The 17,486-nt window shown below is 48.0% G+C and overlaps 1 protein-coding gene across 1 annotated transcript in view; it reads left to right on the top strand.

Moving 5' to 3' along the window:
* Positions 1 to 17,486, top strand: part of IFT43 (intraflagellar transport 43) — an 87,907-nt gene that overhangs the window by 47,034 nt on the left and 23,387 nt on the right. Inside the window, exon 4 of the mRNA XM_082649077.1 lies at positions 16,953 to 16,985. Coding sequence (XP_082505203.1) covers positions 16,953 to 16,985 — 33 coding nt within the window. The remainder of the gene's footprint in view (positions 1 to 16,952; positions 16,986 to 17,486) is intronic.

Raw genomic sequence — 17,486 nt, 5'->3', positions numbered from 1 at the left:
ATAAATGGTAGCATATCTATTCTGCATTTTTCTTTTATCATATTACAGTATTTCTTGGTGATCTTTCAGAATCTCAGTACAGAGTAGAACTGCCTCATTTCTTTATTTATTTTTGAATTTTATTTTATTTATTTTTTATACAGCAGATTCTTATTAGTTATCTATTTTATACATATTAATGTATATATGTCAATCCCAATCTCCCAATTCATCCCACCACCACCACTTTCCCCCCTTGGTGTCCATACGTTTGTTCTCTACATCTGTGTCTCTATTTCTGCCTTGCAAACTGGTTCATCTGTACCATTTTTCTAGATTCCACATATATGCATTAATATATGATATTTGTTTTTCTCTTTGTGACTTACTTCATTCTGTATGACAGTCTCTAGGTCCATCCACGTCTCTACAAATGACCCAATTTCGTTCCTTTTTATGGCTGAGTAATATTCCATTGTATATATGTACCACATCTTCTTTATCCATTCATCTGTCGATGGTCATTTAAGTTGCTTCCATGACCTGGCTATTGTAAATAGTGCTGCAGTGAACATTGGGGTGCATGTGTCTTTTTGAATTATGGTTCTCTCTGGGTATATGCCCAGTAGTGGGATTGCTGGGTCATATGGTAAGAACTGCCTCATTTTTAAGGGCTGCATAGTACTCCAGAATTTCCTATCTCAATGAAAGTAATTATGAGCAGATGAAAGGTATGATATTGATATTTTCCCAGGCTGTAAAAGGAGACTTGCAGTATTTATTCATGTAATAACCATAACATGACTCTTTGGAAAGTATCATAAAGGCTCCAGATATGGTACATATGGATTCCATAGGCTAGGGAAGAGATAGGAAGCATGCATCAACCTTTTTCCCACTGAGGATTGGGGGAGGGGCATTTTCATGCATTTACATCTGGATTGATAAAAGTGATGTTCTACATTATATTCATTGCAGTTTAGGGCCCTGGATGGCTAGTCTAGTGTCACAGAACCAATTTACTTATGCAAATGACTAAATATGAAATAATTGGAATCTTACAATTCTGTCAAGTGCCTCCCAATTGAAGGCGATAGCAGTCTTTTCCCGTAAGCCCCATGTGGGGTAGCATTTGGATACTTCCCTTCCCACTCTGAAAAGTGGAGCAGTCTTCCTGACAAGTGGCCCTGGTCAGTCCCTCCCTGGAGCAGAGGTGAGCACCAGATGCCCAGGGAGATGGGGAGGGGCACATGCAGTGACTTGAGATGAACTTGTTGCCTATGCTTGTGCACCAGGGAGAGGACAGCTGAGGCCCAAGGCTACACAGCACACAGGAGCTGTGTTTTTAGGACCGAAGTCAGCAGTACTGCTCCCAAGTTGCCTGAGGGGAGACCTGTCACAAGGGCTGCCAAAGACTGCAAAGTACGGGCTCCGATCCCCACCTCATCCAGAGCCTGCTCCCAGCTCCCCTGCAGGCCTTCAGCTTTCCTTGACTAGCTTGAGTTTTATTTTTGTGATTGAAAACCAGGAGTGGTTCTAGAATGGGTTCTTAGTGTGTCCTGTGAAGGCTTTGACTCTTAGCCCTTTCCAGTTTCTAGTTTGGCAGAGGTGCAAATTTTCCTATGCCTGGAGCTGGTTCTTTCTGGGAACCAAGGGTAGGATTGTAAAGGAGGAGGGTCAGGAAGGAACTGACAGGCCCACAGAAGTATCCTTTAAATGTCACCAGCCAAAAAGCACAGCATCCTATGGAATATTCCTTTGTCTCTCTGGATTATCACTTAGTGCAGAGGTCTTGAAACTAGAAGTTTCTGTCTAATCTCCTGTCAAATTCTGGTGTCTCTACAAGTGCTGGTCTGGGGTCTGCCTGAACCCCCTCTATTGCTGGGGAATTCAATGGAAACATTTATATTTTTTATAAAGTCTGTTTTAGTTGTACAAGCAAACCAAAGACACTTTAATGATATAAAAATTCAAACAAGATATGAGGCTAGATTTGTCTGAAACTACCATCTCCTCCAATCCTAGTCATCTCTCTAGAAGTAACTACTCATAACAGTTCATTAGTACTTTTTTTTAATAAATTTATTTACTTATTATTTTTGGCTGCTTTGGGTCTTTGTTGCTGCACACGGGCTTTCTCTAGTTGTGGTGAGCGGGGGCTACTCTTCGTTGTGGTGCACAGGCTTCTTATTGTGGCGGCTTCTCTTGTTGCGGAGCATGGGCTCTAGGTGCATAGGCTTCAGTGGTTGTGGCACGTGGGCTCAGTAGTTGTGGCTCGCTGGTTGTAGAGTGCAGGCTCAGTAGTTGTGGCGCACGGACTTAGTTGCTCCGCGGCATGTGGGATCTTCCCGGACCAGGGCTCGAACCCGTGTCCCCTGCATTGGCAGGCGGATTCTTAACCACTGTGCCACCAGGGAAGTCCCTCATTGGTATCTTTCACCAACAGTAGATATATAACATATTTTTACACGATAGATATACTTACAGAAATATATATATGTAGTTGTCCCTCAGTATCCAAGGGGGATTGGTTCCAGGACACCCCTGGATATAAAAATCGTCAATGCTCAAAATGGTGTGGTATTTGCATATAACCTACACACATCCTCCCGTATACTTTAAATCATCTCTGGATTACTTATGATACTTAATACAACTTAAATGTGAATAGTTGTAAATACATTGTAAGTGCTATATAAAGAGTTGCCGGAGTGTAGCAAATTAAAGGTTAGCTTTTTGAGATTTTTTTTTTCAAATATTTTCAATCTGTGGTTGGTTGAATCTACAGATACAGAACCCATGGATATGGAGGGAGGATTATATGTGTGTGTATTTATATGTGTGTACCCATATATACATATATACATACACACAACCTCCCCGCTCTGCGATGTTTCTTAAACAGTTCATCTTTAGGAAATTTGCAGCTCCATCCTCTGATCCAGATTCCATCTTCTGGGGCCACACTGCAGAACCACGTATGGACAGCCCACATGTCTTGCCCAGCCCTCTTGTTGTATGGATGGGAAAACACACACACACACACACACACACACCCCACACCATTTAATGTGGCTTTTGTGCTGGGTGCTGTGCTAAGCACAGTTGTCTTACTTTATCCTCAGAACACCCCCTTGAGGTAGGTGGTGGTATTATTCTCGCTAGCAGATGAGGAGGCAAGTTCAGAAAGGCTAACTCACCTGCTCATGCTTACACAGCTAGTAAGTAGCCAGCAGAATTTGAACCCAGGTGAGTCTGACCGCGGGGTCACGTTCCTGTACTTTGTGCCTCGCCACCTTCTGTTTTGTGCCCTGGAGCCCTGGCAGAGGGCCTTTGCACTGGGTGGAGCCTCGGCGGGTGTTCCCGAGGGCCGTCTTGTTCCCTTGTGGGCAGCGCAGCAGGGGGTTAATGCCTGACCTCGGCCTCTCAGCCTCCCCAGCCAGCTGCCTGCAGAGCTGGCTCCGGGCAGCCAGCCTCCTGGCCAGAGAGGAAGGTGAGCGTAAAGGACGCAGCCTGCCTGTCGGGACGCGAGCCAAAGCCATGCCAGTCCCGCCGTTAAAAGGCCTAATTAGGCTCATCATTAAGTTCAATTAGGCATTGGAAATGACTGTTGCTTCTAAGCCTGCCGTGCCCTCCAAGAACTGGACCCATTCCCAGGCAGCCAGCTCGGGGGCCAGTTCTCGTTACGGGTTTAGGCCATGATTCCTTCCAAGGCCGAGGGCAGAGTTGTCCGGGAGGCTCTCGGCCCAGAGCCCGGGAGCTCCAAGTGCGCGTGGAATGCGGGCGGGCATCTGCCCTGGAGGCCATTCCTGAACCCGTCTCCACTCACCCTCCTTCTTTAGGGCCCCCCCTTCCCCATGCACGTGTTAGGAGTTGGGATATCTGCCTGTGTGCTAGTCCCCCTGCCACCCACCCGCCCTATGACCTTGGCACAGGTCATGTGAACTCTTTGGGTTGAGGTTCCCGAGGGGTTTGAACTAGATGATCTCAAAATTCCCCTTTCAGCCGTAGGATGTCACGATTCTGGTAAATCCCAGATGTTCAAGCCCTGTGTACCCAGGATTTCTTTCCACTGAGCGCTGACTGGGAGAGAGAGGAGGGGAGGTCCAGTGTCACCTGGGGCCGCCAGCTCAGCAGCCTTGGGCTCTGTCTCTTCAGCGTTAGAACTGAGTGGTCTCAAAGGCCCCGCACAACTCAGAAAGAGTGTTTGCCCTTCTGAACTGGGCTTTCTAGATGGCCGCTTGAAATGATTCATTTTGGTCCATGAATCGTGGCCTTGAAATGAAACAGTTGACAAACCCTGAGGCGAGGCAGACCTCCCAGGCACAGGGGCCAGTGGAGGAGGCATGGATGTGCCCTGGTGTGTTTGGAGTGCGCAGAGCGGGGGGCTGAGTCCTGGGGTTCGCCTGGAGACGTAAAGGAAGTAGATGGACAAGGTAGAGAAGGGCCCGCATGCAGGGCCTTGAATTCCAGGCGTGTGCTTTACAGTGTTGGGAACGAGGACCCACTGACATGTTGACAGGTGTGTGACCAGTGGTGCAAGGGACACATGATCACACCTCTTCTGCATGCCTTTTTGATGTGGCACGATCTTGGGGTATTTGCAGATACAAAACGACATCCATTTCTCTCAGTGTAGAGGCCTCCTCTTAAGTGTTGTCTCAGCTCCACTCTGTATAGTGAGTGAGCTCTTGTCTTTCTAGGCTGGATGGAGTTGTAGAGGGGCCTGCTCAGCTTTTCCCCTGAGTTTGACACCTTTTCTTCTGGCAGATTTTGGTGATGTCACTCACCCGTTGTTGCCTGGGAATTGTTCTCCTCTTGTATCCATTTCAAATCATTGCTTTCTCTTATGAGACTGTATGTGGGCCTTTGTCATGACGCTCATGTCTCGTGGTTGTATGATGGCTGCTGTACCTCCAGGCCTCACTTCTGTTTTCCAGGCAGGAAGAATGGAGGATGACATGGAGGTGGAGGTGAAGGGCTCTTTCTTAGCAAGAATTTGTCTTTTGGAGGCGAGGGGCCAGGATATGCTTTCCAGGGACTGCTGCATCTTTCTCACTGATCAGAAATATGGTGTATGCTCACCCCTCAGTGCGCAAGAGGCTAGGGAATGGAATATTTTTAGCTGGGCTCGTTGCCGTCCCAAGCAAAATCAGGGTTTGAATCGAGAGGAAGGGGACATGACTTCTGGGTAGGTACCACGTTGCTTTTTCTGTGGTCGACCCCATCAGGCTGAGCTGCAGAAATCACTGGACAAGACTGTCCTGCTGAGACCGTCGTGTGATGTAGAGGGTCAGGTGTGCTAAGGAACATAAAAAACAGTCTCACCTAATTCTGGAAGCTTCTCAGATGTGAGGAATCCTTTGGAAAGGACTTGAAAGCCAGAAAAAGTTGCTTTTTAGACAGGGATAAACAAAAGTGGCTGAAGTGAACGAAGGGAACCAGGAGGCAGAAAAAGGAAAAGCAGGAGATGGATAGCACAAAAGGGGTGCACAATGAGAGAGCTGGGAGGTAAGCCTGGAGGCTAAGTTAATGTTGTCGTGGAAGGCTGTGGACAGCTGCCGCAGAGGGTCTGTGAGCCGGCCCAAATAGTTCTTATTTGGGGAAGGGGTGTGTAGATGGGCGGCCAGGTTGGGAGGATACGTCTCCAGGGTAGGCTGCCGGGCATGTTGGCTGAGGGGTCCAGACAGGTTCAGCCAGAGGCAGCAAGAATGTGGGAAGCAGGGAAACGTCAGGGGTCTAGAGGCAAAAAGTAGGAAGCACTGGCTGGGCACACCTGGCCAGCACCCACCTCTGGGCAGGGGTTCAGTTACAGGACTGAGGAGGAGAAAGACAGCATCTTGAGCAAGGATTAGTGGCACAGGGAGTAGAGACTGGAGAGAGAATAATAATAATGATGGCAGCAGCAGTGACTGTTCACACGTCCTGTGTGCCAAGTGCTGTGCTTGTGTGAAATAACTTATTTGATTCTAACAACCCTGTGAAGCAAAATGTGGTGTCATCGCCAGTTTTGCGGAGTTTAAGTGACTTGCCCCAGGGCACAGAGCCAGTCAACGGTGACCCTCTGATCTGAGCCCTCTGACTCCAGAGCCCATAGTCAGAGCCAGCTGAGCCCGGACCTTAAGTCCTCCTGGACCTGGAGAAGAGAGGGCTGAGTTCTCGGGTGCCCTCTTGGGAGGTTTGCAGGCTCAGCAGGTCTGAACAGATACCCTCTTTGCAACTGCTTAGAGGGAAAGGAAGTAGAAAGGAGTCATAGTAAGGAGGAAGGAAGCAGCTGGGGAGGTTATGAGTGGGTGAACTGTCTAGGAGAGGAGAGTGAAGGGGAGGTAGAGGTTCTCCATGAAGCTGGGAGAGTGGTGGCCCGTTTTGACAGCACCTAAGAAAAGAGAAGAGAGGACCAAGGAGGAAAATGTCTTAAATTCTTTAGTAGGAAGAGAGTTTGCGTTAACTTTGTTGTCTCTAGAAATGACTGAATAGGGAAAAGGGTTTTTGCCCCCTTCCTTTCCCTCCTCCTTCCTTCCTCCCCTTTCCTCTTTGGTGTGTCTCCCCCGCCATGCTGACTTTGGGATCTCCATACCAGCACATTACAGGGATTGAAATGTTAGGGCTGGATAAACCAGCTGTGGGAAAAGGGGTGGCTGGGAAGTATCAGATTAGGAAATGGTATTAATAGGAACAGATGAGGATGGGGGCCAGGATCGGGAGAGGCAGGGTCAGTGTCATTCCCAGAGCCGGGGAGGGACCTGAGAGGTCACGGAGCGTGGCCCCTTCGGTTTAGAGGTGGAGAAGATGAGGGGTGGGCCTTTGAGCGGCTCAGGTATAGAATCGTAAGAGTTAGAAAAGCCCTCAGATGTCACCTTGCCCCCCCCCCCGCCCAAGGTCACACAGCTAATTAGTGTAATAGAATGTGCCTCTCTTTCTGCAGCCATGCCATCCTGAAACCTTGAGAGCTGCACGCATTTATCTGAAGTTCATGAAAAGGCCGTGCACTGCACTATTTGTGCAACAGCGAGTCTGTGAGAATAAAACTCTCTTTACTGCAATCCTCTGGGACTCTCGCAGAAGTGAGATGTTGATCATATGAAGCAATCTCAGTGAACAAAAAAACTTTCAGGGAAAGTTGTGTCCCCTGAGCCAGCCAGTCTGCTGAGGGGGACACGCGGCTTCGCAGAGTGAGTGGCTAAAAGCCAGCAGGGAGTGACTAGGGACGCCAGCCAGCCATTGGTGAAAATTCTCCCGACATAAACGATCTCCTTGTTCTTCCTTTGATGGATTCAGTCTCTCAAAAATAAAATGCATCTGTGAACATCATACCTGCCTCTTCCCTTTTCTTTTTAGCCCTTTACTGAGAAGTAACTGAAAGCAGTTTTAATTGTAGAGGCCGCAGCCCAGGCGGACGTGGGTATAAATACGCTCAGGAGATAGAGCCCCACTCATAAAATTGAGGTTTTTCTGGTCTCGTGGGGCTGCCGGTGATTTTACTTTTTGTCCCATCTACCATCCCCACGGCTGGTTACCGGGGGCTGTGCAGGTTTCTCCTGGTTTCACAGTGGTCACTGCATAAGAGGCCGTGTTTAGCAGTGCCAGGGTGTCCTTGGTTCATCCATACCGGGGAGTCCCCAGGAGGCTGCCCCACATGATGCCCTGCCCGGCCCTGGGGGCCTCGCTCTCCGGCAGCTGGAGGGGGGCCCCCGCTAACGGCAGGCACCACCTGCCCTTCGAGCAGCTTATTACTTGGGTCAATCTCAGTGTAATCGTGGGCTTTTGGGGGACCACAGGCTGTAAAAGGGCAGAGAAAACAATGGATTAGTGACTGGAGAGAAATCTTTACAGGTTCCTTTATTACAGTGAAGAAAATTCTCTCCAGGAGAAGTAAAAGACCCAACCCATTCAGTGTAAATCCACTATACTTCAGTTTTTTAAAATGGACTGAAATAAAGGTTTTCAGAAACGCTGATAAAAATTTGCCCCCTGACTTTTGGAGCCATGATTTCGCTTGTTTTGGTCACCACATCCTACGTCATTTCACTCTCCATCCTTATGGCCACATTTCCCAGAGACCGGCCGTGAGTCACAAAGTTACTGTCTCTCCCGTCAGCTTTCAGCCCCTCGGATCATGTCAACGGGAAAGTCTCAGTTTGCACCTAGTCTTTCCTTAACACCTTTGTAACCTTGCTAATCTACCTTTTTAACAAAGAGAGAATATGCTCAGACTTCTGGCAAATAGCAATATGTGGCTATAATAAAATAAAATTTGTGTTTTATTTAAATTCTATTGTTTTTTATAATTACCTTCTATATGGCTGGTGATGCTAAATTTCCACTGAGAATATAAAGTTTTCTTTTAAATAAATTTATTACAGTAAAAGTAAGGAATCACCTTAAAGAAATATAATCAACTTAAAGAAAATATAAAGTAGATGCAGAAAGTACACAGCTACAGCAAAATTCATGCAGGTAGAGTTTGAAAATCGCAGACGTTTGGGAAACACTGTCTGATAGCACTTCTTCCCAGAGGCTTTTTCTCCCCATCCTTCCCCAGCAGGAGGGATAACAGAACTTCTTCCACTTAACCCTCCGTGCTGGCTTTTATATCACAGGATATGCAGTGAGTTACCTATCGTTCATTGCGTCCTCTCTAAATTGCCATAGTAACTTGAAGGGAAAAAAAGGAACCCAGTGAAAATTTCTAGCCCCATAGTTCCCTCCTGGTCCCAGACCAATGTCAGCGTCTGTGTTTTTGGAGTTGATACCAATGTGTAAGAGCATCTTGTTCCAGTCTGGCTGCGCACCCAGCCAGCTCCGATTCCCTTCTCATTTTCAGCCACCACCTCATCTGTATTTCAGCCACACACAGCACACCTGGGCCTTTCTTGCCTCCCATCTTTATTCAGGTTGTTTTCTCTAGCTGGACATCCTTCCTGTAGCTTTTCTGCCAGTTGCAAGCCTGCTCAGTCTTTCAGTTGGCACGTCTTCTAGGAAGTCTCCCCAGATTCCCCCAACCGGAAGGGTCCGTTCTCTCTCTTTTTTTTTTTTGTAATTTTTAAAAATTAATTAATTAATTAATTAATTTATTTTTGGCTGTGTTGGGTCTTCGTTTCTGTGCGAGGGCTTTCTCTAGTTGCGGCGAGCGGGGGCCACTCTTCATCGTGGTGCACGGGCCTCTCACTGTCGCGGCCTCTCTTGTTGCGGAGCCCAGGCTCCAGATGCGCAGGCTCAGTAGTTGTGGCTCACGGGCCTAATTGCTCTGCGGCATGTGGGATCTTCCCAGACCAGGACTCGAACCCATGTCCCCTGCATTGGCAGGTAGATCCTCAACCACTGTGCCACCAGGGAAGTCCGGGTCAGTTCTCTCTTTAGTGCTACCATGATATTTTGCTATAACCTCTCTTGTCTTGTTAAGAGTAGGGCATAATAGAACCAGCAATAGATGAGGGATTGTTGGTTTCTAGTTCCAGCTCTGTGTCCAGCTAGCTTTGGGGCTGTAGCGAGGTCGCTTTGGCACCTCTTCGTCTCTGTTTCCTCACCTGGAAGATGCACAGGGGGGATGGTGGCAGTAGTCTTTCAGTCACTGCAGTATGTGAGTCTTCTTGAGGCATTACTGTTATCTCTACAGTGTTCCTTTCTCCAGCCAGATTGTAAAATCCTGAGCAAAAGGTCCCAAATCCCAACACCTCCCGTTTGCGCCTAATAGGTAATTAGTTACCCAATAAGGTTTCTGAATAAAATAATGTTCATTTGAGATACCTAACATCTAGAGATCTAAACTTTACCACTTTTTAGTTTATTCATAGCAGAAATATACATACATTATTATATGTTCCCATAATTATTTTTAGCTACTAAAACTGTTTCTATACATTTCGACCCTTTTTCCTCCTGATAAATCCTGCTTTAGAGTTTGAATTGGAACAGAGATGTTATTTTGAATCTGACCAGCAGGGGGCAAACTTCACCCAGGAATTGCCATGTAAATCACTATCGCTTCAATTTGATAGGGCTTGGGAGTCTACAGATAGGATCTGGAAGTTGGTTTTCATCTTTCTACTAGACACCTTGTTGTTGATAATGCCAGCAGGAGCTAAATGTGCTCTAATATGACCGAAAACCCCAAAGTGCCAAAATTGGGGTGCTGGGGAGTTCTTGTTTGTCTTTAAAAGAAGGGAGAAGGTACAATACCTGCAAGTACATCTGGACACTAAACATGAATGGCAAGAATTAGGAACTGAGGGGGAAAAGAGTGGAGACTTCAGCTCTCAGGAGAGATTTCAATGAGGAGAAATGTATTGGCCAAAGAAAACATCAGTTTATGAAAAATATCTGGTTTTTAATCAGTATTATAGTTGGGGAACATCTTAGAGCAGGGGGTCCCCAGTTAAGCAGTCCACTGCCTGGTGCTGAATGAACCTTGTAGCCATGATGACAACGGCAGACTTCTCCTCTGCTCAGATTTGGGTTTCCGCTGTGAAGGTCACACAATTTATAAAGGTGAAGGTCACAATTGTGACCCACACAATTTGGTGGGTCACACAACTTATAAAGTAGAGCCTTGGTGTTAGATGCAGTGCTAGTGATGTGTTATATGATCTAGGACAGATGACCTCCCCTCTCCCAGGCCTTTGTAAACTGACCTCAATGAGGTTTGGATGCACTTGTGAGATTTTTATTGGACATTTAAGAAATATGAGGGTAGAAAACGTCTCAAGAAAATGGTATTTTGACTGCTTTTCTTCCAGAGGAGTGATATGTTTTGAAAATATAAGGTAGCTTTGGCTTCACTTTAGCTGGTCTCTCATTTCTGCACTTCCCCTTGCTAAGTGTTTATGAATTTGGCCCCTGGCTGCAGAGTTTCTTCTTTCTGTCATGGGAGCCCTGTAAGCTCCTTACTGTGGCTTTAGCTCTTCCCTCATGGGCAACAAGTTGCACTAGTAACCATTTGTCCAAACCCTTCACATCACTCTCTGGTTAGAGGCCGTGGCCCAGGCAGGATGGTCCAGCAGGGGGCCTTCCACTAGGACATCAGGGCTCTGGATGCCCGGCACTTTGCTCTATTTTAAGCCTGTGCTGTCTTGCAGCAGGGAGGTGAGTCTAGGGCCCAATATGTGCTGTGGATATTAAGAGACTTCAAGGACACTTCCCCCCATTTATCCCAGTTATGTCCCCTGCTAAAATAGGTTAACGGTATCTAATTAACCACTGAACATTGTCATGCTGCATAAAGATAGCATCCTGGCTGTTCTTTGAGCCATGGTACTTTATCTCCATTTAGATCTCTGCAGTATTCCATTAAACTCGAGAGCAACATTTTAACCAAGATGATGTCTACATTAGGGCCGCCTTTCACCCTTCAGCACGTGACCCGTGTAGGCAGCAGCTGAGGCCTTCTGTCTGATGCAGCAGGGCGGGCAGAGGAGACTGGCTCTGCAGGTGGGGAGGGTCCTTACATTACGGTCCTTCTCTGCCACTGAGCCCCAGAGTAAAACCGAGGATCCGGGATTGGGCAGTGGTTCTGCGTGGCTGCAGGCGCAGGATGTGCCAGCGCCGTCAAGCTTGTCCTTCACTGACCAAATCATGCCCAGTGCACGTCAGCGTGGTCTGTAAATGTGAAAGGAAGGGAAGTGCATCTGAACAAAAGAAGTTAGAAAAAGCGAGTGCCTGGAGGAAAGGGTGACCTGGCTAGGTGGGTTCTCCTTTCTCCCATGACGCGAGCTGTCGTGTTGTAAATTAACCAACGTTAACTACCACATGGTCAGGCTGACAAAGCTACAGTGCTGCTGTAAGTTGAAAGTATGTCATCTCATCATGGAAAATGTTAATTGAATTTGAAGCAGTCTGTAGAATGAGCCTTTCCCCCGGTGTAGAACTGCCTGCATGCCTGTATCATGTAGGGTTTAAGAAGTGGGCCTTGTATACTGGCCCGACCCCTTTCTAGGTGGGTGACCTTGGGCAAGTTACTTTACTTCTCTGAGCCCCAGTCACCTCATCTGTAGAAGGGAGCACGTTTAAACAAGATAATGTGATAATTAAATAAGGTAACATATAATACTATATATAATAGTGTTATATAATAGTAACATATAAATAAGATAATATAATAACAATGCTTGGCACCCAACAAACTCAGTGTTAACTGTTATCATCAGTCATCAGTCCTCCTGTGACAAGCCATGGGGGCGGGGGCCTGGAAATGGACTCTCCCCTGAGAATCGAGGGTGGATGTGTGGAGCCCAGGCCGAGTCACCTAGTGTGGATTGTGTAGAAGCGGGGTGAACACCAGGAGGGGACTGGTTGAGTGCAGAACTGAAGGACTGGGCTTTAAAGGAAGGTGAGGATAGTGAGACAACGCCCTTACCCTTGAAGTCTCCATCTGTTTAAAGAACAGACGGCTTCACGTGAGGCTGAGAGATCTTAGCGACTTGGAAAGCACCACACAGAGAGGGCCGTGGTTCCCCTCTTGTCAAGTCACTGACCAGGTCTGGCGCATCCCTTGCTGCAAAGCAGGAGGCCAGGATGCCCTTACTCCTAACACCCCGTGTCCACAAGGTGGGAGGTGAGGGCGGACGCTTACTCTCAGTGTCCGAAGTTAAAGCTTTGTTCTTCAAAATGGCCAAAGTAATCAGCAAGTGATGGAGTAGCTCTTGAAAAGAAACCTGGCATTTAATTAACTTTTCAAAGTGCTGGTTCAGCAACCTCTATGTTTTACATTTTGAATATTGAACAAGCATCTCTAATCAGATCTGAATTGCTTCTGGGCCTCCCCCGGTGGACGGCACCTGCTGAGCTTTTACAAGCAACACAGGATCCTGAGTTTCAGGAGGGCCAACTCAGAGTCACTCGGAATGGAGCCTTCAGTCTGTGAGGCCGTTTCCTTCCTCCCCTTAGCCTGTAGGTCAAGTCAGAGTTCGTGAACGCTTCTGTAAGAAGAAAGTAGGCAACTCGGAAGGACAAGGCAGCAAGGCTTACATTCTGCTGCTTAGCGACAGAGTTCAGTCTACTCTCTGAGATGAGGTTTCGGGCAGTGGTTCTCACATACGTGACTGGGCTTCATTTCTAGAAATTACTACCTCAGGGGGCCTGTGATGCAGCCTAGCACACGGGTGCTGCAGAAGCTTCCCAGGTGTGATTCTCTTGTGCACCACTGGTTAAGAACTCCTGGTGTAAAGGATTCTCTCCAGCTTTCAATTAGCTATCTGTTGCCTCCTGTAAGTATGGAAGACCTGTGAGCACAGTAAATCCAACCAGATGGCGGGGTGCCCGGAGGACATCTAAAAATCAGCGGGTATCTGCTTGTGAAAGGGCTTGGGGCAGTGGGTTTGGGAGATAAGGATTCTCGTTTCAGCATCGTCACTAACCAGCTCTGTGGACAAAGCACACAGAGCTTTGGTGGGTTGGTGCCCACTGTCCCAATCTATCGGTATATATAAAACGGTGCTCCTGAAGCCTGCTTTGCCTCTCTTCCAGAGCTAATGTTGATAGACATGAAAGTCTCTGCAGGTTCCCCAAAAGTGCTCTATCTCTGTACATTGGTCTCGCCAGTATTAGAATTGTCAGGTTCCCAAACCCTCTAACGTCCACTTCTGGGGAAACAGTCACGTGGGCCACGGGGGGCAGTAAGAGACCAGAAGCCCGGGGTGGAGCTGGCAGTCCTCCTGCCATAGGTCTGGGCCAGCTCACACCGTTTCCCCGGAAGTGTGTGATGACCCAGAACCTGCAGTCCTCTCCCTCAGCCTCCACCGACCTACACAGTCTGTGGGAGGCGGGGCTTTAGCCCACATCCTTCTTGGGTTACCTACCCTGCTGGGCAATGATAGACCACCAGGTTTTCATTATTTTTTAACCTGTCACCAGCAATTTAAAAATGCGCTCTGCATCGTGACTGGGTATTCCTGTATATAAAACTGAAAAAAATTTTATGTAACATTTATCCTTACTATTTGCAGTACATTCTCTTCACTGTTCTTTGCTATTGGAAAAAAAAAAGACAAAAAATAAAGGCTGGTGGTGATCCTCTAAATTGATTTCATGGCTCACTAATTGTTCATGACCTGTGGTTTGAAAATCCTTACGCTAGGTTCCATGTCACTGCATGGTCTGAGGTGCGTTTGGGGACTAGGCAGGTAAAGTATAAATCTGTGGAGTGGGGGATTATTTCAAAATAGCACGTTAAATTATATCACTGAGATACATAGACAAGTTATTTGCATATTCACACTTCTATAAAGAAATGTACTCTCTGCCTCTTCTCCTAAAGCATGCTTCCCACTTCCTTTTGCTTTCTCGCTTTTGGTAGCGGCAGAGCTACAGGAAATACTTCACTAGCCTCTTAACTTCTGTAAGAAAAGCAGCAGTGCAGGTTCAGCGGTAAAGAGCTAGTAGGGACCCCCAGGTGCCAGGGAGGGTGGGAGCTCAGGCTTGGAGGGGGTGGGGCACAGCCCAGCTTCCCTGAGTTTTTCCTCGTGGGAATGCAGGCCCAGTGTGGCCAGGGTTTGTATCTGAAGAATTCAGAAATCTGGACTTTTTTGTACAAAATCTCCCAATCTGGACAACACATTAATGTTAAAACAGAAAAAAAATTAAACCAAACCAAAATAAGCAGCGGTGTGGTGCCGCCCAAACTTATCTGCAAGCTAGGGACAGCCCAGAAGTGGCCAACTGCTTCAAAAGCAGTGTTTCCTGATGTTTCTCCAGGGCCCCGCCCAAGTTCCCACTAGGCTTTCCATCTCCCGAGCAGAAGGCTCTCCCAGAACCTGCTCTTTCTAGCAGAGAGATTGAGAGACAGACGGACAGGCAGACAGACAGACAGAACGCCCCGTGGGGCATCCGTGCCCTCCATCCTTGAGGGCTGTCTGTTGTTCTTGCTCCTTCCCTGCTGCGGGAGGACCCTGGGCCCCCCCCGGGGTGACAGGGAGCAGGCTGTGGGCTCAGCGGCGATTATGCTGAAGATGGACCTCAGCCCCTGTTCGGATGATGAGTAGATAAATGGCAATTCATCAGCCTTCCCCCGGAAGAGTAGTGTTGTCATTATTGTTTCCTTCAGACAGAATCACCGCTCCTTTTGCCCCGGCACGTGGCTTAGGAAGGAAGGATTCTGTCCTACCTGCCGAGGGTGGTCAGAGAGGGAGCTGCCCCTTCTGCGCAACAGGAAGGCGCCGGCCTAGGCTGCCCAGCCTCTTGAATCCCGTTATTCTTCTGTGACCCCCGTTTCCATCCAAGCTCTTCTGCCGCTAGTGACATAGGACTGGCTCATTCGGACAGTGGGTTCGGAGTTCAGCCTCACCAGGACAGTTAGAGGCAGTGGTCCCTGGGAACTCAAGCCAGGAGCAGAGCCTCCCCTCCACACAGACAGAAGGCAGCCGTGCTGGCGGCGGGGGCCAGGGCGGGGGCTGCGTTCAGGATTCCTTTGACTTTGACTTAGAACAGGTCATAAACCTGGGTCATCTGCCATCACCACGGTGGGGATGCCCTGGGTACCCGATGCAGTTTACCTTTGTGCCCCACCTGCTGCCCTGAAGGTCCCACTCGCCCCCCTACCCCTAGTTGCTCCGTCTCTTCAGTTGGCCCTTTAAGAGTTGAAAACTGCAGCCTAGGAGGTCCCCTCAGAGTTGTTCCATACTGTTCTTCCAACTTTACCTACCTGCTCACTTCCCCCTCCCTGACTTCAGCCAAAATTAATCCTTTCTACCCTCCTTCCTTCCTTCCTGCCTTCCCTCCTTCCCACCTTCCTTCCCTCCTTCTAGCCTCCCTTCCCACCTTCCTTCCCTCCTTCCCACCTTCCTACCCTCCTTCCCTCCCTCCTTCCTTCCTTCCCTCCCTCCTTCCTTCCTTCCCTCCCTCCTTCCTTCCTTCCCTCCTTCCTTCCTTCCCTCCCTCCCTCCTTCCCTTCTTTTACTCTGTCTCTCTCTTTCTTAACAGCGCAGTTATAGTCTATTTCATGGGAAGTAGTCTATTTAGACTTAGGTTTATGATTCTACTCTTTGGGGATTATTTGCCTTTTGAGGAAGGTGCTGGTTGGCCCCCATGCAGCTCTTACTGGGAGGCCTTCTCGGCCTCCTGCTGGCCATTATGACGCTGCCACCACCCTTTGCCCTCGATCGTCATGGTGATTGATTTCTGACTTAAAAGAATTCATAGAAAACGAATACTCTGTTATCACAGAAATTTTCACACATACGGGAAAGTTATGTCCGTGTAACCCACACCCAACTTTAAAAATCTTCAGCGTTTAGCAGATCTCATTTAGAAGACTTAAGATCAGTGTTTCTCAGAGTATCAGTAGGGACCCTCTTGGATTAGAATTACTGGGAATTTGTTTAAGATGCATATTCCTGGGCTCCCCCCCGCCCAAGACCAACTGATCCAGAAATCTCTCGTTGCTGGGTCCAGCAATCTCCACGTCTGACAAGCTTCCCAGATGGTTCTTACACACGTTCAGCTTGGGGAACCAGGACCTCACATAGCGACTGTGCAAACAGACTTCCTGCTCGTGGAATGTCTTACTTGCCCACCATCACTCACAGGGCCTTCCAGTCCTTCAGGTGGAGGAGACAGAAAGTCAGGCCTGAACTGAGCGGCTAGTTCGTCCCCTTTTGCTCACGGGAAGATACACATGTTAGCACAGCAGCTTCAGATAAGACCCAAGGCCTCAGTCCTGAGGAAGTGCTCTGTAAATTGGTCAGTTAACTGTTGAAAGGAAGGCACCATGTCATCTATACCCTTTTGCGTTTTGAACTTCTCACTCAACTTGCACTTAAGCTCAACAACTTAATTTGGAGTCATGCTGAAATAAGGCCATAGGAAGGCATTACTGTAATTTTCTTACGCTGGTTGTGGGCCTTGGTCTATAAAGAGGAATCTAGACAAATAAAGTACTTGGGTTATGCTAATTTGCTCCCACTTTTGAAACCCCCTCCAGCAGGCCATGTCAGCGCAGGAGACTAGAGGGTTCTCATAAACCTTGTCTCTCTTTTTTTCAGGTCAGGAAGGAGGGCTTCTGAAGAGATAGAAGAGTATGTTTCCAGTATTCTTACAACATCCTGTGGTGACCATAGTCAACAGTGCAGTCTGGGTGGTCCTCATCTGTTCAGCCTTTATTGAACACAGCATTCAAAGACAGACAGCAGGAAGTTGGCCACGGGCTGGGGCTGGAGTTAGGAACACTAGTCAAGGGTTCGGTTGATGCGGCTCCCTCAGCTGAAGGGCTGGACTCTGGCATTGATGCTCATGTCGTATCTCCCGCTGCGTGGTTTTTAGAATTGTATGTTCAGGTATCAAGAGTACTGACCCATGGGTTCTGCTTTACTGATGCAGATGGGCAGAAGCAACTCCAGCCTTCTAAACCTAGCCCCTTCTCCTAAGACTTATATCAAAAAGAAAGAAGGAAGGTTTCTGGGTAAAGATGGAATGGGAAGGTAGGGCCATGGATCTCATAGCTGCGGGGTGGATGGAGCATCCTGTCACGGTCGGGGTGACGCTGCCTGTGGGACGTAGCACCCCATGGCTCGTGTGGC

Source organism: Grampus griseus (assembly GCF_964374135.1).
Source record: "Grampus griseus genome assembly, chromosome: 2".
Taxonomy (NCBI): Eukaryota; Metazoa; Chordata; class Mammalia; order Artiodactyla; family Delphinidae; genus Grampus; species Grampus griseus.
This window is presented reverse-complemented; position numbering and strand designations above follow the sequence as displayed.